The sequence below is a fragment of the Ipomoea nil genome, unplaced genomic scaffold, assembly GCF_001879475.1.
Source record: "Ipomoea nil cultivar Tokyo-kokei standard unplaced genomic scaffold, Asagao_1.1 scaffold1074, whole genome shotgun sequence".
NCBI classification, from domain to species: Eukaryota; Viridiplantae; Streptophyta; class Magnoliopsida; order Solanales; family Convolvulaceae; genus Ipomoea; species Ipomoea nil.
The window spans coordinates 2,121,840-2,143,798 of record NW_017617502.1 but is presented as its reverse complement, the minus strand read 5'-3'; the positions used below and the strand labels follow the sequence as shown (position 1 = coordinate 2,143,798).

Genomic DNA, 21,959 nt, shown 5'->3' with positions numbered 1-21,959 from the left:
TCTTACATAAAATTGAAGACTATATTTTACCTTTTTTTTCCTTTTTTATTTTAATGGGCAAACTCTATGACATAAAATGATCAAAAGTAATACTCCGTAAAATTTTTGGGTGGAGAAAGTAAAATTTGATTCGTAAATTTATGGAGTTCCTGTGTATAAGTATAACAGTTGTGACCGCATGAACGCTAGAGCGATAGGTGCTTCTCTCTGGTACTCCTGGGAATGGAACCCACGGAATCCCCACGTGCGTATACATATTCGTCGTCCGTTTACGGTATATGTTCCTGGGATTTCCATGTATGGAGCTGTTTGATTCTGAATTTCTAGGTTTTCTCAGCTTTGGAGGTAATAATTTCTCGTTCCGCTTATATTTGTACTAATAGTCTCATCATTTATTGAATTTTGAGTTGTGTGAACTTATGAACTTGTCTTTATCCATTAATGGCTTAATCGGCCTTGCATATAGTTACCACCCTTTTTCTTACTTTCATTAAGAAGAAAATCTTTTCCTTCTATTATTCAGCTCCCAAATTAATTGCTCTTTGTTACGTTTGTATGGTGTCTTGTGTGTGTGTGTGTGCGTGTTTTTTTTTTTGAAGAAATCATGGTTTTAAGAAATATTGAGGTCTTTGGACTATAGGTTCTTCTTTCCATCATCTTGATTTTCTGAGCACTCATATGTTGTCATTAGACTGGATTTTGGATTATGGATTATGGATGGAGCTTTGTTAAGCATTTTATATGGATAAACTGTTGCTGAAATTGACTTTTGTCGCAGCTTTCTATTGACCCAGTGACTGAAGAAGATTTTTTTTTTTTTTTTTTTTTTTTTTGGGGGGGGGGTTTGAAACTGCAGATTTTCTACTCTTTTCTTTCTTAAAATTTAATATATATATATATATATATATATATATATATATATCTTAATGTTTTAAGGTGTAATTTTTCATATTTGGGAGGGAAATAAATCAGCAAATATGAGCAACTGAGCAAGGCAGCAATTACTATGTCTTATCATGGACCAATTTCCATTGTCAATCATACTTCATGCATGCACAAGATTTAGATGAGTTTCACTTCTCATTAATTTTAGCTAATATGCCTTGTTTTATTTCATGGATAGTTGTTATTCTCTACTTTTACCACTTATGTATACATAGTTGATAGTTCTAATTATTTGAGAATCTTTTCCCCCATACCTAAAGTTCTTTTGAGGTTTTTGCCCCGTGCAGTTACAAATATTATGCCCCCTTGTTTTGCAGGATTCATGATTCAGCTTAGGTTATTGAAGTTGAGGAAAATCTAGTTTAGGTGATTTCGCTATCTATATAGAAAGAAGAAATGGAGGCACGCCCTGCTCTATCTGTCCAAAGCACAGGTGCTGGGCAACTCAGTAATTGTGATGCATTTGGGGCTCTTTCCTCTCCTTTACATGTTCTTCCTACAAATCTCAAAGATTTATACCCCAAGTTTCCAGAGTCACAGCAGGTTTCCTTGGGGAGGGATATTATCCAACATCCTCCAGCTGTTCTATGTCCAATTTCTTCAGATAGTGGAGTTGTTGGTCATCTGCTTTCTTCATCGTCTGGATCATCCGGATTTTCTAGTGATCTTAAATCTTCTTATGTTCCACCCCATGAAAAGCACCCAAAGCAACCCTCTTTTCTTTCTCAGTCAACAACTCATTCTTGCATTCTTCAAGCAGCAGCGTCAAGCCATTATGCCCAAGAAAATAACAACTCCTGGTGTATAGATTCATTTTCTGATTTTCTTGATTATCCAATAAATGCCCCCGTGCAGAACAGTCAGCTGGATTACAGTAACAATGGTGATTGTGTATTTACATCTGAGGATCTTAGTAAACACAGTGATTGGCAGGAATGGGCTGAGCAACTAATCACTGATGATGATGCTTTTACTCATGATTGGAACAATATTGTTGCAGATACATGTCCCACAGATCCAGGGGCAAAGGTGGATTCCATTTCATTACTTTAATGCTTTTTCTGATATAACTTTCTTTATTATTTTTGCTTTTATTTAGTCAGAGATAGTGTTCCTATAGAAATATCCGTCTTGCAGAAACAGTCTACTCTTTATTGGTGGTATGCCATGTGCTTCAGTGGTTGCGCACCTTGCTTTGGCAGGATGATTTTTTTCTAATCCTTTATTTTATTGCACCCATTTTAATGTTTTCCCCATTCTGTGGTTACAGATGCAATATCAGGCACCCAATCAATTTTCAAATGTCCAAAATCAGCAGCATCAGGCATCACATCATCCTACAGCTTTATCTGGAGATGCATTAATAGTTGGTTCTGCTTCATCCACCATAAGTGGTGCTACAACCAAACAACGCATGCGCTGGACACCTGAACTTCATGAAGCATTTGTGGAGGCTGTCAACAAGCTTGGTGGAAGTGAAAGTGAATTTCTCTCCTTAATGAACTTGTTAAGGTGTTGGGGTCAGATATATTAGACTACTGTTATAATTAAATGTCTTTACTTTGAACCGCAGGAGCCACTCCCAAGGGTGTCCTAAGGCTAATGAAAGTTGAAGGTTTAACTATTTACCAAGTTAAAAGCCACCTGCAGGTGTGTACTGCTTTCTTATCCAGATAATAGCTCCTTGCTAGATGGACCTCTTGTTGCCTTTTATCAATTTAATTGTGGAATGTACAGAAATATCGAACTGCCCGGTACAAACCAGATTCAGCAGAAGGTCTGCTATTGTCTTCTTGTTGTTTTGTATTTAGATTTTTTTTGTGTTTATCGTGTTTGTTATCCTATTTTTGAATCCTCAAGTTTCATATAACTGATGTTCTGTCAGAGAGGGTTGAGTATTCATGCATGCTAGGCATATGATCAGTAGCCTCTCAATTTCATGCTACTTAGTTTTTGCCTGCAGTTTTTTCTGCAATTTACTATCCTTAATCCTAAAAGTGCTTTCATTTCCAGAGGCCTGCTTAAATTGCTGGTGGTTGATTTGTTTGCTTATGATGCCCTTCTCCAATTTCTATTGCAGGATCCTCAGAGAAGAAGCAGACTTCTGTTGATGATTTGCCATCTCTGGACTTAAAAACGTAAGCTGATGAATCTGTTCATGAAGGGTTTTTTTTTTTTTTTTTTTTTGTTCAGTAGTTATCAAAGAATAAATAATATAATGTGATAATTTAAATGATGACTAGAAAATTGCTCATGGTCCTTTCTCATCCAGTGTGTGAATTTCCCTGGTAGTGAGTATAAAATTATGGGATTGCTGGCATTTTGGAAATGCAAGCTGAGTCCAATTTGAGGGGCTATGTAGATCCATTGCCCCATCAGTTTGCTTAAGTTAGGGTTGAGAGTTGAGACACTAGATTGTTGGCTGTGTTTTTCTTGAAGCTTTTGCATAGAGTGTATACACTTTGCTGATTAATATACATATATACGGTTTCATACAGGGGAATTAAGATCACTGAAGCATTGCGACTGCAGATGGAAGTTCAAAAGCGACTCCATGACCAGCTTGAGGTATGAATTCTTGCTTTTAAAATGTATTATACTATTATGGTTTCAATCAAGGGCAGTCATCAGTCTTAAGTCTTGAATCAACCTTTTTTTTGGGGGGGAGGGGGTGTGTGTGTGTGATGAGGGAAACCTACAGTCACTACCCCGAGGGTGTGCATTGGGTAAACCCCGCCTTGTGACCCTAACCGGCAAAGGACCACAAGGAGGTAAACTAGCCTAGGTTGCCCATAGCTGACCGGCTCAAACTAATAAGGTTGTGATTCGAATTTGTGACCTTGTGGTTATAAGTTTGTATCCTTAGCCATCTTGGCTGGGGTTACCCCAGTCATTTTCCCTTTTCTTTGTTTGGGAACTGCTGCACTGTAGAAATGAGGTTCATCATGTTGGCTCTGGTTGAAATTCATGTTAACACTTGATCTTGACGTTCTTTTGAAGATCCAACGAAATTTGCAGCTGAGAATAGAAGAGCAAGGACGACATCTCCAGATGATGTTTGAGAGGCAGTGCAAGTCAATGCCAGGTATAGGTTTGCTCAAGGGATTGCCATCCACAGCAGAGAACCCCAACGAAAGTGATCCACGAGTGCCACAGAGTGACCACCCAAAAACGGATGATGTAGTTAACGTAGTGACATTGTCGGATGACTCTCAAGTTCTGTGTGAGAAGCAAGTGGAATGTGGGGAAGAAGTTACCGAAATTCCAGAAAAAATGTGGCTGGACGGATCGTCTAATTCTCGGGCAATAAAACGTGCCAAAGTGGATGAGTAAAACCGTAATTGGTGTTTTATGAGCAAATGGCATATCCTGTCCTTTTGGAAGGTTGGCAACCAAATTATGCTCAAGGAGAAGAAAAAGTAAATTTGTTGTTTGGCCATCCATATAGGCAGGGTGTGTTTTGTAGGTGAAATTATTGGCAGCTTTAATTTGTAGTCAGAGTCATAGATTATTATAAGTTAGAAAATGATGATGACAGCACTCCAAAATATTTGAAGAATGGAAAAGTAATGAAGCTTTCATTGCTGGTGAAGAGGTACTATCATTTTTGTTGGTTGGATATGTAATGTAATATGATGTTAATGGCTCCTTTAGTCTGTTGTAGAAATCACTGGCAGTTTATATAGCTGTGTGCATGACAAATTGCTTGCTTATTTGTGACTCAATTTCGAGACGGAGAATACATGTACTCCCATTCTCTACTTCCAATTTTTATTCTCACACTTAAAAATTTTGATGTAGACATATTTATAGGGGCCCATATGAAAAAAGTAGTCTATCAGTGCTCACTATATCAGAGAGTAAATTTAAGGGAGAGATTTGGAAGTAAATGTAATAGAACTTACGTAATAGAAGTAGTTTTGACAAAATTAGGAAACTTAGGTTATTAAACAAATAAAAATGAAAATTAAATACTTGTTGATGTAACAAAGGGAATATCATCCGGCCTTGTTTTGTATTTTATTACGGAGTATTTCTTTTCAAATCTGGTCTTAGATTTGAAGCAATTAGAGAAAAATAAAAAATGCAATGGAACTTTTAAAACTATAGGTTACTTTAAAAAGTGAAACCCTATATCAAACTAAAAAATATTAAATCATAAAATTTAAAAAGTGAATCAGTTAGGTGCACTTTTAATCATTATACTGTGGCACTTACATAATATTTTGTATTTAATTTTAATATATTGAATGTTTATTTATTTATTTATTTTTTGTACTTTAGTATGTAAAAACAAAAAGACTATAATACCTTAAAAATGAACATTTATTTATGGTCCACATTGCAATGTGCACAGATCTATAATATAATTTGCCGTGCACTTTATACTATGCTCGCCTACTCAGTGTAGTTTATATTGTAGTTAGGTGCACTAAAATGAACTTCTAAACAAAAAAATTAAATTATAAACTCTCAAAGGTAACCATTTCAGTGCATTTATATATATCACATGATGAATTCTACGGTATTGTTAAGTGCATTCATATTGTTACTACTTAGACTTACAGCACGTTTGGTTCACGGAATGAATTTTGAGGTAATAGGAATGCTATTCCATAAGGAATGGAATAGGCAAGGAATAGAATAAGAATTATATTCTATTGTTTGGTTCGCGGAAGGAATAGACTTTATGAATTATATTACAGTGTTTGGTTGATTTAAGGAATAGAACTAAAATATGTTTTAAAAGACATAAATACTCTTATAAAAATATGTGATGGTGGCGGTGGTGGCGGTGGTGCGGTGGTGGTGGTGACGGTGGTGGTGATGGTGGTGGTGGCGGTGGTGCTGGGGTGGTAGTGGTGGGGGCGACGGTAGCAGTGGTGGGGGCGACGGTGGTTGTGGTGACGGTGACGGTTGTGGCAGTGGTGGTGGGGGCGGCGACGGTTGTGGCGGTGGTGGTGATGGTGGTGGCGGTGGTGCTGCTGGGTGGTGGTTCTGGTGGTGGTGGCGGCAGCGGCGGTGGTGGTGGCGGTGGTGGTGGTGGCGGTGGTAGTGGTGGTGGTGGCGGCGGCAGTGGTGGGGGCGGCGATGGTGGTGTTGGTGGTGGCGTCGACGACGACGGTGGTGAAATATGATAAATTTATATATAGGATAATAAAATTAGGTTAAAGAAAGGGGTAAAAAAAGGAAATAGATTCTAAAATCTATTCCTGAGCGTTCAGTAATAGGCTAATACCAGGGGGGGCCCTAGTAATAGCTATTACCTTATTTGAGGTAATAGGCTATTACCAGGAATATTATTCCTGGTAATAGAAATGGTTACCAAACAACGGAATAGGCCTATTACTGGGAATGCTATGCCATTCCCGGCCTATTCCGTGAACCAAACGGGCCATTAAAGTTTGAGAGGTTCTCATGTAAAGATCACCATATATATATATATATATATATATATATATATATATATATATATATATATATATATATATATATATGTATATAGTAATGCACTAATGCTCACATGATAACACCTTTGAGAACTATGGATAAATCGTAGTCATATGAAATAAGTAATTAATGGATATGATTAAAAGTTCAACACCTTAAATTTATGCGTCTAATTAACAATTCAAATCACCAATCGTTATATTGTGCACCAGGACACATAATGCATTTGCGCCCTGGCCCAAAACAATGTTGTTTTTATAAGTTGAGTGGACAGTTTATGCGACGGACACAGTTCCGTACGTTTAATTCCATTACAATTTTTTTAAAAAAAAATTGTTAAGAGTTTATTTATATTATGTTAAGAGTTTCTTTATATTACTAGTTTTTTACGCGCATTGCGCGATTGGAATAATGCCCAATGTTTTTTTTTTTTAAATAAGTACTTTAAAGTATATTAAGGCAGGATTATATTGAAATTGTTCATGCATAGATAATTGAAGGTTGAATTTGCGTATTTAAATAGGTAATTCTTCTCCCAAAGGTTGAGTCTCCAACCCCAAGGGCCCCCCACACTCCGACCCGACAGAGCATTGTGGACAAGGAATCTGCCCACTTTGGACATAATTCCCGCACTGCCGCCGCCGATGTTCAAAACCATTGAACTAAGCCGGTGCGGGTTAAATAGGTAATTCTAAGTTTACAAATGCAAGATAATATAGTCAAGATTGATTTTAATTGTCAATAAAATAATTGTATAGGTATGGTTGAAACCAAATACGGGACATAAGGGAGAACAAATAAAAATTAGGGCATAAAATATTAAATATATACTAATATTGTTTGAGAAGATTCCGACATTAGGATTTGTGGTTAAGTTCTATTAAAACTTTAATATTAGAATTAGATTAATGGTGTAGTTATAATTCTATATTAGACTTTAATATTAGAATTAGATTGACGGTGAATTAACGGAAAAATTAAATGGATAATCATATAATTAAGGATAAATTAGAAAATCTTAAAAGAAAAAAGTTAAAACCTGAACAATATGAAACATTCATTTCATTTAATAATTTGACGGTCATTTTTTCTACCCAATGTTAATAATTAAATAAATTCGCTGGTCAAATCCGCTAGTATAATCCGCTAACGCTAACGCCTAACTGCTGATTGTCAAACAAGGACATTGCGAGGTAGTTCTCACTTCAATTTATTGTGTGATTGGAATACTCTCTTTGTCACAAAATCTCTCAAGTAGTTAATATGGTTGGCTTTATTAATTATATATTTTTTTTAATTTTTTCATGGTATTAATAAAATACTTGGTAAATAAATATATAACATTATTTTGTATTATAACTTTGATATTTAATTAGAAAAATAGTGCAGAAAAAAGATAATAGATAATATAGTGAATATAATCAATTGATGAATTTGAATGTAAAAATTTTTACATTTGAAAAAAATAAAGACAATATAACTAATGAAAATATTTCTTTTAATTAATTTATTGATAATTAATAATTTTTTTTTTCACTGAATAAAGACATTGTAAGGATAATGTAGCGAATATAATCAATTAATAAATTTGAATATAAAAAAAATTTTATATTGAAGAAAAATAAAGACAATATAACTAATAAAATTATTTCTCTTAGTTAATTTATTGATAATGAATTTTTTTTTTTGAATAAAGGCATTGTGGACACATAATTATAAATTAAAGAAATGCATATGTATTATTTTTTGTTGTAACTACTAAATTATTATTTATATAATTTAATAAGAGTAAAATAGAGTATTAATTATGTCAATTTTGATTGGGATGAGATTCGAACCTAAGACCTTTTTCTATTGAAATCAATGAGTAAGTTAACGGTGAACTAACGGCAATTCTTAAAATTTTAACGGAATTAGTAACGGTGTGTGGGTATTTTAGGAAATTTTAATGTAAAATTTAAATCTGATCAATCTTTCAATCAATCTGAGCCATTCATTTGATTAAAATCTGTGACCGCCATTTTTTCTACCCATTATAGGCCTAACTCTCTTGGGCTCTTATTAGTATAGTAGATGTTAAGAGTTTATGTATATTATGTTAAGAGTTTATGTATATTATGTATTATGTTAGATTATGTGTATTATGCCAGGAGTTTATATGTATTCTACTATACAATTCTGTACATTTGAAACAAGGATTTTTTTTTTAGAAGTTACGGCAGAAACGGGAAACGACGTTGTTTTGGCCAGGGCGCACAATGCATTGTGCGCTCTGGTGCACATCATTGTGCGCCCTGGCCCAAAACGGTGTACTTTTTTTTTTTGGGAAATTTCGTTTCCCGTGTCTGTTAACTTCTTAAAAAAAATTTCCATGTATGTTTCGAATGTATATAATTGTATAATAGAATGTACATAAACTCCGTTGCGTCAACTCCCCACACAACTTAACAAAACGACGTCGTTTTGGGCAGGACAAGGCACACAATGCATTGTGCGTCCTGGTGCACGATATAACGATTGTTGTTCTCACCTAAACCCCTTCCTATATATATATATATATATATATATATATCCTCCGTATTATATAATGATGAGACGGAGCAACTTAGCTTGTGTAAAAATTGAGGGTTGTTGTAGGAAGGCATGGCACCAGCCTGTGGTTGCTTCCCTTCCAATCAAATATAGCTAAAGCAAAGCTAACACTAACGCTAGGAAGACCTCTGAACAACCATCCCCATCAGTTGGTGCCGCCATCATCATCAACATATATGCACACATCCAACATACATCTTATTAATTCCTTAAAAACCCATTCTCCCTCTTCACTTCCTTAGTCACACTACGCCATGGCTGCTCTCTTCACCGGCGGTTCTCATTTGCATGCTGCCGACCACGATGAGGTAACTTCTTCAATTAAGCCCTTCAATTGCTTAATTTTTTCCCATCATATATATATATATATGTAGCAAGTGGCCTTCAACTCCTATCTCATGCGTGCGTAAATATATATACATACAGCGGCGAGAGGTAGAGAGAGAGAGTCAGAAGATGTGCCGGATATGCAGAGACGAGATAGGGGTGGTGGAGAATGGTGAAGTGTTTGTGGCGTGTAGGGAGTGTGGTTTCCCAGTTTGTAAGCCTTGTTATCAGTATGAGAGGAGCGAAGGCAATCAATGCTGCCCTCACTGCAATACTCGTTATAAGCGTCACAAAGGTACCTACTCCGATCCTTACACAAACCACCTTTCCTATTTTGTAAATATTCCTGCCGGCAAGAACGGATCCAGAAAATTATCCCAGGGCAAAGTGACTATTGACTTTTTATTTTAACATTTTAAATAGTGGCTCCGTCTTTGCGCCTAGGTGTTCGGCGCCTCTAGGCCAATACAAAAAGGATGTAGATGATTGCTATTTGGTCGGAACTTTTTTTATAATTGATTTTTTGACTAAAAATAAACTAGTTTTGAGTGAATTTTTTTATTTTTAATTAGGCGACCGTCTAGGTAAGTGCCCTACGCATGACTAATTCCTAGTGCCTTCTGTAACATTGATTTTAGTTACAACTTAATTGAGAATTAATTCATTCCATTATATATATTTGAATTTCAACCTGGATCAGGCTGTCCTAGAGTTGTGGGGGACGATGAAGATCATTTTGAGGGCGAAGATTTTGAGCAAGAGTTTGAGACCAAGAACCACCCCCCCCTATCGGTATGCTTCATTATCTCATCCCATCCATCTGCATTACTTATTTCTGTTTCTTTCATTTCATTAATATTACTATTTAATTTGCAGGAGAATGGAGACTACCATAACAATCAGCTGCCGCATCACAATACTACAAATTCTGCCGCTTTTCAACCCACTGCAGCACCAGGAAGCGGTAAAAACTTAAAGCTTTTCTTTTTTCCTTTAGTTTCCCACCATTTATTTCATTAGAAACATAGAAAGAATACTATCTATTCCTTCAAGCTTACATATGTATGTGTTGGGTGGCCAAGTCAGCACTATGTGATTAGAGAATTGTTGTTGGAGATTGATAAATGGTGAAAATATGTGATAGTATAAGGAAATAATAAAATTGTGCCTTAGCTACTAATAGGAGTGTCAAGATGAGCTGAAACATGCTGGCTAGTCTTAAACTGTCCCACGGTGAGATGGGTTAGGGCCTATAATTTTTAGCCCGCAAAAATGCGAGCCTTACGGGCTTTTATATATATATATATATATATATATATATATATATATATATATATATATATATATATAGTTGAGTTCAGGTGCGGTCACGCCTTCCCGTGCGGTTAATACGGCCGCACTAATAGTTCTGCAAATATGCATCATCAATGTTAGGAAATGCACAACAAAAAACGCACAAATTAGGTACGCATTACCAAAAACGCACGATTAGATATGAATAAAAGCACCACGCAGTGTTCAGAAATGCACCATTAGGGGTGTGGAGTTATATGATGCATTTTTTTAATTTTTTTTGGATGTGTTGTGCATTTTTGTTGTATTTTTGTATTTCATTGTTATACACTTTCGTAACACTATTGGTGCTTTTTGTTAACCCTATTAGTGCATTTTCAAGCAGCCTTGACCGCACAAGAAGGTGCGGCCGCATTTGAATAGACTTCTATATATATATATATATGTGTGTGTGTGTGTGTGTAACACTACAATTTTTAAAAATGTAAATTTTTTTAATTTTTAAACACAAAAAATTAATATTATTTGGATTAAATTATTTGAATATAAAATAATAATTTAATTTTTATTTTTGAAGTTAATCTCGCGGGTCATCCTGTGAGGCCCATGAGCCTGCATAAGGCAGGTTATAGTTACATAATCCTAGTCCCTCATCTTGTAGCTATATATAGCTTTTGGCGGTTTGATCCTAACGGTATGTATGTATACAGTGGGTGGAAAGGATTTGGAAGATGAGCAGAAGGAGGTTTTCAGTAACGCGGAATGGAAAGACAGGGTTGAGAAATGGAAAACCAGGCAAGAAAAGAGAGGGCTGGTCACCAGGTTTGATGATGATAAAGGCGGCGCCGATAATGAAGATGACGACTTTCTGTAAGATAGATTTACGTTGTTTATTGATTGAATCCATATTCTAATCAAACCATAATTTAATTACTAGTAACTTAACTGTGGATTTTGATAATGATCATCCAGCATGGCGGATGCTAGGCAGCCACTGTGGAGAAAACTCCCAATTTCATCAAGCCTCATCAGTCCATACAGGATCGTCATTGTTTTCCGGCTAATCATTCTCTGTTTCTTCTTCCACTTCCGCATATTAACCCCCGCCTACGATGCTTTCCCTTTATGGCTCATCTCTGTGATCTGCGAAATCTGGTTTGGCCTATCATGGATTCTCGATCAATTCCCCAAATGGTCCCCAATCAACCGCGAAACCTATCTGGATCGCCTCTCTCTCCGGTTCGAGCGCGATGGCGAGGGTGAGCGCAACACTTTAGCCCCAGTGGATGTTTATGTCAGTACAGTGGATCCTCTAAAGGAGCCTCCAATTATCACTGCTAACACAGTGCTCTCCATCTTGGCCGTTGATTATCCCGTCGATAAGGTCAGTTGCTATGTATCAGATGATGGTGCATCTATGCTGCTTTTTGATACCTTAGCAGAGACTGCTGAATTTGCAAGGAGATGGGTTCCTTTCTGCAAGAAATATTGCATTGAGCCAAGAGCTCCTGAGTTTTACTTCAGTGAGAAGATTGATTACTTGAAAGATAAAGTTCAGCCTACATTTGTTAAGGAGCGCAGAGCCATGAAGGTATGTATCATATATCATTCTTGATTAATTGAAGAAAAATATAATCTTTCTGTTGGGAGATGCTGGCTAGAGGGATTGTTGGGTGGAGGTTGAAGGGGGAAATCCAACATTCTACCTATCAAAAATGTGGTGAGTATAAGAAAATAAAGTTGCGCCATTTACTACAAGCTATAGCTTTTGACTTAGTGGCCATGTGGCTAGGGGATTGTTGGGCGAAGGTAAGGGTCAAGTTCAGTACCAGTTAGCTAGGTGATTGTTGGGTGGAGGCCTGAAGAACTTAACTATGAACTATAGCTTTCTAGGGATTGTTGGGCGAAGGTGGGTGAAGGGTCAAGTCCAGCACCCGTTAGCTAGGTGATTATTGGGTGGAGGCATGAAGAGCTGACATATGGACTATAGCTTTTAGCTAGGGATAGTTGGGCGGTGAAGGGCCAAGTCCAGCGCCAGGTGGCTAGGGGATTGCTGGATGGAGGCCTGAATGACTGAAGTATAGCTTGATTCTAACACTTGCTTATAATTTTGTGGCAGAGAGAATATGAAGAATATAAAGTAAGAGTGAATGCATTAGTGGCAAAGGCACAGAAGAAGCCGGAGGAGGGATGGGTTATGCAAGATGGAACTCCCTGGCCTGGGAACAACACTCGGGACCACCCTGGAATGATTCAAGTTTATCTAGGGAGTGAAGGTGCTCTTGATGTGGAAGGGAAGGAGCTTCCAAAACTTGTGTATGTTTCGCGTGAGAAGCGCCCTGGTTATCAGCATCATAAGAAGGCTGGTGCCATGAATGCTCTGGTTCGTTACTACTCACAATATAATATTTCATTCTTCATTGCACTCACTTTCTACTTTAATTTCTTCAATATAATCATCATCTCAACTTCTGATCTATCTGCAGGTTCGTGTCTCCGCAGTTCTAACCAATGCACCCTTTATGTTGAATCTTGATTGTGATCACTACATCAATAACAGCAAGGCCGTTAGAGAAGCAATGTGCTTCTTAATGGACCCCCAGTTTGGGAAGAAGCTCTGCTATGTCCAGTTTCCTCAGAGGTTTGATGGCATTGATCGCCATGATCGATATGCTAACCGCAACGTTGTCTTCTTTGATGTAAGTAGAATAAACCAATTCAAACCCCGTTTACGATTACGAAACAAACAAAGCTCAATACACAACCTGAACTATGTTTTTTGGGGTGACGTATAGATCAATATGAAAGGTCTAGATGGGCTTCAAGGACCAGTATATGTTGGGACTGGTTGTGTTTTCAACAGGCAGGCTTTGTACGGCTATGATCCACCGGCTTCTGAGAAGCGGCCTAAGATGACATGTGACTGTTTTCCCAAGTGGTGCTGTTGCTGCTGTAGTGGTTCCAGAAAACCCAAGTCTAAGAAGAAAGGTCTCAAGGCTTTGCTAGGCCTTGAAGGGTTATATAGCAAGAAAAAGAAAGTTGGTGGAAAGAACTACACCAGGAAATCATCTGCACAGTTGTTTGATCTCGAGGAGATCGAGGAGGGCCTTGAAGGGTATGATGAGCTCGAAAAATCATCTCTCATGTCCCAAAAGAACTTCGAGAAAAGGTTTGGACAGTCTCCTGTTTTCATCACTTCCACTCTTATGGAAGATGGTGGCCTTCCTGAAGGGACAAACCCAACAACACTAATCAAAGAAGCCATTCATGTTATCAGTTGTGGGTATGAAGAGAAAACTGAGTGGGGAAAAGAGGTAAGGCCTATAATATTTTGTTAGGATCAAGCACTTACCATTTGCGCCAAAAGCTATAGCTAATAGTGAAGGCGCAACTTTATTTCCTTATTAACCCGCCATCACATTTTCAAGAGGCAGGGTGTTGGATTTGGTCATTCACCGACCTCGGTCCAACTATACTCCTAGCCACATAATGCTGAACTTGGCTCTTACGGGCCTCCGCCCAACATATTTGTTCTAAGGGGGGTGTTCCTAAGCTAACTACTAACAATTAAATTGGTTTTTTTTTTTTTTTTTTTTTTTTTTTTTTCAGCTTGGATGGATATATGGTTCGGTGACAGAGGATATTCTGACTGGATTTAAGATGCACTGCAGAGGGTGGAAATCTGTGTACTGCTGCCCAAAGAGAGCGGCTTTTAAGGGATCAGCTCCTATCAATCTATCAGATAGGTTGCACCAAGTCCTGAGATGGGCTCTTGGTTCTGTCGAAATCTTCCTTAGTCGCCATTGCCCGCTGTGGTATGCCTGGGGTGGCAAACTGAAATTGCTGCAAAGGCTTGCTTACACTAACACCATTGTTTACCCTTTCACTTCCATTGCTCTCATTTTTTACTGCGCTCTTCCGGCTGTTTGCCTTCTCACTGGAAAATTCATTGTACCAACTGTAAGTATTGTACAAAAACACACACACACTCTGAAAATAGGTCCTTTTTGTTTATGTTGGGCGGAGGCCGATAAAGGGCTTAAAAGGTCAAGTCCAGCATCCAGTGCCTCGAAAATGTGTGACGGTATAAGGAAATGAAGTTGCTCCTTCGCTACTAACTATATCTTTTGGCGTAAGTGGTAAGTGTTTACTGTAAAGGCCACGTTTAGCACTAGGTGGCTGAGAGGTCAAGTCCAGCACACAACGTCTTGGTGCAGGGAGGGGGAATTGTTGGGCAGAGGCCGGTAAAGGCCAAGTCTAGCACCCAGTGGCTAGGAGGTCAAGTCCAGAACCTAGCGTCTCGAAAATGTAGTTCCGCTTTCACTACTAGCTATAGTTTAACTCTTTTTTTTTTTTTTTTTTGCTTGGGTTTTGGACAGCTGAACAACTTTACTAGCATATGGTTCATGGCTCTTTTCCTCTCCATCATAGTAACAGGCATCCTTGAGCTTAGATGGAGTGGGGTAAGCATCGAAGACTGGTGGAGAAACGAACAGTTCTGGGTAATTGGCGGCGTTTCAGCACATCTTTTTGCAGTGTTCCAAGGCCTTCTCAAAGTCCTTGCCGGTGTGGACACAAACTTCACAGTGACAGCAAAAGCAGCAGAAGATGGCGAGTTTGGGGACCTCTACCTCTTCAAATGGACCACTCTTCTTATCCCGCCAACCACTCTCATCATCTTGAACATGGTTGGGGTTGTAGCTGGCATTTCTGGTGCAATCAACAATGGCTATGGATCGTGGGGTCCGCTCTTCGGAAAGCTGTTCTTTGCATTCTGGGTCATTCTTCATCTCTACCCATTCCTCAAGGGGCTAATGGGAAGGCAGAACAGGACTCCTACAATTGTGGTCCTCTGGTCTATCCTCCTGGCTTCAATCTTTTCACTGGTTTGGGTTAGAATTGATCCTTTCTTGCCCAAACAGACTGGCCCTATACTCAAACAGTGTGGAGTAGACTGCTAAGTTAATCACCCCCCACCCCCCACCCCAAACCCTGCCTGCTTGTATGTCTCTTTGCTTGCCAATTTTGCTACAAGGTGAAAAACAGTTTCCTCCCTCACTTACAGCAATAACAAAGGGGAAGGGAGCTCTGGCACCAGATTTGTGAAAATATAAGACCTGTGATATACATATATGTATGTTTGTTTGTATACATGATTCTCATATCTTTATAAAATTCATGAAATTCATTATGTGCTTACCAATATTACAATTACACAACTTTACATGAGGAATTAGGATTCATTCTCTGAAAAATATACAGTGCATAAAGACTCTGGAGTGTCAGATTAATGGCAAATTATGCTGTGAGCACGTGCTTTTATATCAATAATTTCTATACTGTAGTAGATTCATAATTTCTATACTGTAGATTCATAAAATTTATACTTTAGATTCCAATTGTTAAACTCTGTTTTCACAAATCAGAGAACTATATGTTCATAATTTGATAACTATACAGTTTAAAAATTATGAATTTACAGTACAGAAATTATGAATCTACAGTACAGATATTATGAATCTACAATATAGAAATTATGAATCTACTATATTTAAATTATGAATCTACGGTTTAGAAACTATTAATCTAAAGTATAAATTTTATGAATCTACAGTATAGAAATTATGGATCTACAGTATAAAAATTATGAATTTATAGTATAGAAATTATGGATATAGAATCGTACCCACCTTACAAGGTGGGCACGTGCTCACAGCATAACGTTCCCAAATTAATTAACTCAGACTGGATTGAGAAATATCAATTTCTTAAACATGCATCAAATGAGCAAAAGATAGACTAAATGCAAGACAACACCAAGATGTTAACGCGTTAAATCCGCGAGGCACAAGCCCAAATCGATTAAAATTAGATCAATTTACTAAGCATAATTAAGTACAATAACACAAGCACTTATACAATAAAATCACCTTCTGGTATCTATTGACATTGTTCTAGAGTACTGTTCATGGGTTTCTCGTGACGCACAGTGGCGGAGCCACCTTATATGAGCAGCCCCCCCACCCCCTACCCCCAAAAAAAAAAAAAAAACAAAAAAAAAAATTGTTTTGAATTAGAGTAGAGTAGCAGGGGCCAATGGCGGCTTGGGCCGCTTGGCCCCTCTCCACAAAAATATTTTTTATTAATATTATAATGGTTATTCTGTGCCCCTCTCACCAATATAATTTCTCACCTTCCAAGAAAATTTCTAGGTTAGGTTTTGACAAATTGTGTGGACCATAACAAAAAATACATTTTTAATATACTAAATGTACATTATTTGTGTATTGAATGTACATTATATAAAATAATATACTTTCCCTAAATACAATTGTACATTATTAATATACTAAAAATACATTATCTTTGTACTAAATGCACATTATTTTATAACATACAAAATATGGTCCACACAATAATGGTTGCTAAGTTTTATACTCAAACCATCCAAATTGCAAAACTGTAAACCAAAAACGCAATACGTAGACAGTAAGATTTTCTTCAATTTTCGATCTGCAAATCTATAGGTAATTATTCTTTATTGTGGATGGATCCATCCGTCCTCACAACAACAAAAAGTTTAGATATTGTAGTAGTTAAAAGATAGCTAAATGCATAATCCTCTCTTTCGTTTCCACAGTTAACAACGACAACCGCAGTGACCGTCCCCGCACCAACAAATCCTGACTCCGCCCCTGATTACGTAGAATCCCTCATGCTTGGAAAGAATCGCAAACACCAATTGCTTCAAACTCCCTTCTGATCAGTTCATGCAAATCAAGACCTTATTGATAAAAAAAAAAACACACATTGTGTAACCGTTCTACATATAATGTATTCTCTATGCTACACACCACCCCCTCCAACGAGCATCACTAGTCACTAGTATGTATAACAGTAAAACCTTAATACATACAGTATACCATCTTTTTGAAAAGAACTACAAACCATGCTATTCAAAAAGATTAGTTTTCTTCCTGAACATGAAAATAAAGATTTTTTTTTATAATAAACACAGCTAAAAATTGCCTCCTACTTTTTGAAATTTGTCAAACTGTTGATTGTTATTGTTTCCAGTGGCTCTGGAAGCAAAACCTTAGTTCTAGCTGATAGTTGTTGTGCCACGGAACGCATGATAGGCCGTGACTCTGGTGCGGTGCGCGTGCATGCCAACGCAATGCTCATCACAAACCCGACTTCATCTGCAAATTTTCCGGTGGGAGGTAGAAGTCTCGGGTCAAGCAAATCCCTCAAAGGTGTGTTTGCAGACACTTCTGGAGAAGAAGATAGCAGCAGCTCCCCAGGATGCCTTCCCATCATAACCTCCAGTGCCACCACTCCGAAGCTATAAACATCAGATTTCTCTGTTACCCGCATTGTGAATGCAAGCTCTATTCATCAACAAACAAACACATAACACACAATTATGGAACTCATTTAGAGTCTTACATTGAAAAAATAAGAGATAACATATGAGTTTATAAGGTCATGAGTTAGATCAGCTAATTGATCAAATTCTGTTTTGGTCCATGTGCATTATAGCACAGTTGAGTGACCTTAATCCAATCTTAAATTATAACAGAACTAGAAGCTGAAACTCAGAATAGTGACTCTGATGCATATATATATATATATATATATATATACCTGGTGCCATATATCCATATGCCCCAGCAACCGTGGTCCAAGTCGATGAATCCGAAACCAACAGCTTTGCTGTTCCAAAGTCTGAGAGCTTCGGCTCGAATTCTGACTCGAGCAGAACATTATTCGGGGATATATCACGGTGCACGATAGGCGGACAGCAATCGTGGTGCAAATAAGAAAGTGCATGAGCTATTCCTTGCACAACTTTAGCCCTCATATCCCACCCGAATACGATTGCCATTTTATCATCATACAGGACTTTTCCCAAGCTGCCCTTCTCCACATACTCATAAACCAGGTACAAGAAACACTTCCTGGAACAGTAGCCAAAGAGTTTGATGATGTTTCTGTGTCGTACCTCTGTCAATGCCCGGATCTCGTTCTCGAAACCATTCCGGTTTGTCAGTGGAACGTTGTCAGTGGAGTTAGACACGTCGAGCCTTTTGACTGCAACAACTTGTCCTGTAAGAAGATCGGCTCGGTACACACTTCCAAAACCTCCCCTTCCTATGCAGTACTTTTCACTGAAATCTTCAGTGGCTTTCACTATATCCCGGAATGTGAATTTCCCTTCTCGGTTCCATATCAGAGACACCGATGTCTCGTACTCATCATCGATCGCTTTAATCTCTTGCTTCTTTCTCCTTCTAAGAACATGATACCCAGCAGTTACAGCTACTATTATTAGGCTGATTGCTAAAACAATTCCACCTATGATTGCCTTGCCCATTTTGATCTTTGCCTTACTGAAACTACTCGAACTAAGCCTACATTGAGGCAATCCTTGTATGTTTCCACACAAACCCGAGTTTCCAAGAAATGCTACAACAGTTGCTCCTAGGAATCTTCCATCACGAGGGACCGGTCCCCACAATTCGTTGTGGGAAAAATCCATAACCTGCAGGCTCACCATGCCGGTTAAGGCAGGAGGGATTTGGCCCGAGAGGTGGTTATGGGATAGGTTCAGATTCTCCAAGGTCATAAGTTTTCCCAGGTTTTGTGGGATCGTCCCCGAAAGTGAATTGCTGCTAAGGTCCAGAAGAATACTTAGGCCAAATATGTTGCCAAGTTCAGAGGGAATATCACCCGATAACTCGTTGTTCCTCAGATTCAAGCTCAATAAGCTCTTGCACTTGCAAAGCTCTCCAGGCACTTTTCCATTAATCTTGTTGGCTGAAAGATCAAGATATTGGAGCAGGCTTAAGTTCCCAAAACTCTTAGGAATCTCCCCCAGTAAACCATTATTGCTCAAGTTGAGCTTTAACAGCAGGCCTAGATTCCCCAGTTCTGCAGGGATTTCACCACTCAATTCATTATCATCTAAGGTAAGAACATGAAGCTGTGTCAACTTCCCAAGCTCACCCGGGATCGAGCCAGAAACTTTATTCCCATCCATTCTCAGAGCCATAAGCTGTGTATATTGGCCACAACGAGGCGAGAGTTGGCCCGTGAATTGGTTCTTGCTAACGAGAACAAAACGAAGATTAGGATGGACTCCAAACGCCTCTGAAATATTCCCAGTGAACTCGTTTTCTTCAAGGCGTATTCTAGTCAAATTCGAGCAGTTCTTCAAGCAATCTGGGAGCTCCCCGGAGAAGCGGTTCCCATTTACTGTCAGCTCCTGGAGATTATAGCCACTGCATAATCCAGGAGGGAGTTCTCCAGAGAAGCTGTTATTAGTGAAGCTAACATTGGCCAAATAAGGGCTGTTTAGACCCAAGTCCCTTGGTATCTTCCCCACAAAATCATTGGTAAACAAATGAAGAGTTTCCAGATTACCAAGCTCAGAAATGGTGTAGGGGAGCTCACCACTCAAGCTGTTACAGCTCAGATCAAGAAAAGTGAGTGACTTTAGATTTCCAATCTCGGGTGGAAGTGTTCCAGTGAGATTGTTGGAAAAAGCACTTAGGAAAGTGAGACTTGTGAGGTTTCCAATCACGGGAGGTATTGGACCCGAAAGATGATTTTCCGCGAGGTCGAGGGAGACCAAAGACCTCAGCTTTCCTATCTGAGGAGGAATGGTGCCTGTAAACTGATTTTGGTACAGGAAGAGAAATTCAAGATTTGTTAATACCCCAATTTCAGATGGAATCCTCCCATGAAAGGAGTTGTTTTGAAGTTGCAATGATGTTAATTTAGTCCAATTGGAGACCAAATGTGGTGCTAATTCCCCAGAAAGAAAATTGTCTGATAGGCCTAACTCAGATAACTTGGTCAAAGAGGACAAGGATGAAGGGAGGTCTCCAGTTAAGGAATTAAAAGCCAGAGCTAAGAAGGTGAGGTTAGTGCAAAGGCCAATCTCTGGAGGAATACTCGAGTTTATTCGATTGCTTCCGAGATTCAAGAGACGAAGGCCCTCGAGTTTGCCTATGGAAGACGGGATCATCCCTTGAATTGAATTGTTATGCAATTCAAGAACTCGAAGACCAGGTAATAACAACCCAATATGATGAGGAATGGAGCCAGAGAAGTGGTTTATTCCTAGCCTAAGATCTTTAAGGTTTGACAGTTTGGTTAAGTTTAGAGACAAAGGCCCTGAAAACTCATTGTCAGTGAGGTTAAGATACTCAAGTTTTGGCAATGAAATAAATAATGGTTCTGGAATTGAACCATTGAAATGGTTTTCTGACAAATCAAGAAAAACCAGGCTCCTGCAACCCAGAATGAAATCAGGGAAACCTGATCTAAGTTCATTCCAATTCAACCCGAGGTGTGTGAGTCGAGGGAGTGCCCGGATTTTCGACCAGTTAGGAGCCTCAAGAAGATTTGATCCAAACTCCAACCACCTTAACTTCTGAAGGTTGCCAATTTGGGTAGGAACCAAACCAACAACATTGTTGTTATACAAACTTACATACCTAAGCTCCCTCATGTCCCCAATCTGGGGTGGAATCATGCCACTCAAGAAATTGTTGCTCAAATCCAGGAATCTCAGCTTGGAGAGATCACCAACAGTGGGCGGAATCGACCCACTCAAGCTGTTCCCATTGATGTTGAAACTGGTGAGGCTTGGGAAAGAAGTGAAGTTGAGGTGATCAAGAACACCCGAAAGGCCTGCATTTGGAAGGTCGATCCCGGAAACACTCCCCGAGGCGTTGCAGACAATGCCTGTCCAGTTACATAGGTTTTTAAGGTTGGAAAGTGACCATGTTCTTAGGGAATAACAAGGGGACAGGCTGCTCTTCCATTTCAGAAGAGCTTCTGCTTCGGGTTCGGGACTTCCCGATTCTATTGTTGTTGGGATTGATAGAATGAAACAAAACAGTACAACATGAAAGATGAGAGGTAAGGTTGTCATGCCTAAGATTGTGTTCCAGGGGGATTCTCAGATTGTTTTTTTCCTTGTTTTAATGTTGTTCTCTCAGCTCATATATTACTATATCAGGGATTCCAGGGAGGGCATGGGGTGTGGAATGTGGTGGAAAATGACATGACAGAATGATATACATATGCACTATTTAAAAAGGAACCAAAAACAATTACAAGTCAGAGGTACAAGATAAAACACATGTTTTTGGTTTAATGCTCAGGTTGTTTTCAATAATTGAAATCATGAAGCTCTGTGAATACTTTATAGGATTATATAACAAATTGATAATATATTTAGTGGTTGCTGGGATTGGATGTTACCCACACGGGTCAAATCCTAGTATATATGGACTGGCTAACTTAGCATATGCCTAAAAAAACTATCATAGGGTTAT

The 21,959-nt window shown here is 38.5% G+C and overlaps 3 protein-coding genes across 3 annotated transcripts; 2 read left to right on the top strand and 1 right to left on the bottom strand.

Annotated features, from left to right (window-relative positions):
* Positions 1 to 151: 151 nt before the first annotated feature.
* LOC109182700 (protein PHR1-LIKE 1-like) lies at positions 152 to 4,670 on the top strand. Its single transcript, XM_019332858.1, has 8 exons — positions 152 to 345; positions 1,263 to 1,974; positions 2,216 to 2,426; positions 2,519 to 2,595; positions 2,683 to 2,722; positions 3,026 to 3,083; positions 3,444 to 3,513; positions 3,946 to 4,670. Exons 2-8 carry the CDS (start codon positions 1,342 to 1,344, stop codon positions 4,276 to 4,278), a joined length of 1,422 nt encoding a protein of 473 aa, XP_019188403.1. The 5' UTR covers positions 152 to 345; positions 1,263 to 1,341; the 3' UTR covers positions 4,279 to 4,670.
* Positions 4,671 to 9,200: 4,530 nt separating this feature from the next.
* On the top strand, positions 9,201 to 15,805 carry LOC109182698 (cellulose synthase A catalytic subunit 4 [UDP-forming]). The gene is made up of 11 exons (XM_019332852.1): positions 9,201 to 9,296; positions 9,415 to 9,610; positions 10,016 to 10,107; positions 10,192 to 10,279; positions 11,319 to 11,478; positions 11,581 to 12,199; positions 12,728 to 12,991; positions 13,095 to 13,307; positions 13,404 to 13,922; positions 14,218 to 14,568; positions 14,988 to 15,805. Exons 1-11 carry the CDS (start codon positions 9,243 to 9,245, stop codon positions 15,567 to 15,569), a joined length of 3,138 nt encoding a protein of 1,045 aa, XP_019188397.1. The 5' UTR covers positions 9,201 to 9,242; the 3' UTR covers positions 15,570 to 15,805.
* Positions 15,806 to 17,605: 1,800 nt separating this feature from the next.
* LOC109182697 (MDIS1-interacting receptor like kinase 2-like) lies at positions 17,606 to 21,633 on the bottom strand. The gene is made up of 2 exons (XM_019332851.1): positions 18,256 to 21,633; positions 17,606 to 17,999 (listed from the first exon to the last, which is right to left on the bottom strand). The coding sequence occupies exons 1-2, from the start codon at positions 21,551 to 21,553 to the stop codon at positions 17,641 to 17,643; spliced, it is 3,657 nt and encodes a 1,218-aa protein (XP_019188396.1). The 5' UTR covers positions 21,554 to 21,633; the 3' UTR covers positions 17,606 to 17,640.
* Between the last annotated feature and the right edge of the window lie 326 nt (positions 21,634 to 21,959).

What these genes read in the sequence shown, in the direction of transcription:
- LOC109182700 (XM_019332858.1), top strand. Translation starts at nt 1,342, where the DNA reads ATGGAGGCACGCCCTGCTCTATCTGTCCAAAGCACAGGTGCTGGGCAA. An exon ending in CCACAGATCCAGGGGCAAAG is followed by an intron (nt 1,975 to 2,215) that starts GTGGATTCCATT and finishes CTGTGGTTACAG; the next exon opens with ATGCAATATCAGGCACCCAA. An exon ending in GACTCCATGACCAGCTTGAG is followed by an intron (nt 3,514 to 3,945) that starts GTATGAATTCTT and finishes GTTCTTTTGAAG; the next exon opens with ATCCAACGAAATTTGCAGCT.
- LOC109182698 (XM_019332852.1), top strand. Translation starts at nt 9,243, where the DNA reads ATGGCTGCTCTCTTCACCGGCGGTTCTCATTTGCATGCTGCCGACCAC. An exon ending in TCGTTATAAGCGTCACAAAG is followed by an intron (nt 9,611 to 10,015) that starts GTACCTACTCCG and finishes AACCTGGATCAG; the next exon opens with GCTGTCCTAGAGTTGTGGGG. An exon ending in CTGGTGCCATGAATGCTCTG is followed by an intron (nt 12,992 to 13,094) that starts GTTCGTTACTAC and finishes ATCTATCTGCAG; the next exon opens with GTTCGTGTCTCCGCAGTTCT.
- LOC109182697 (XM_019332851.1), bottom strand. Translation starts at nt 21,553, where the DNA reads ATGACAACCTTACCTCTCATCTTTCATGTTGTACTGTTTTGTTTCATT. An exon ending in ATATGGATATATGGCACCAG is followed by an intron (nt 18,000 to 18,255) that starts GTATATATATAT and finishes GTTGATGAATAG; the next exon opens with AGCTTGCATTCACAATGCGG.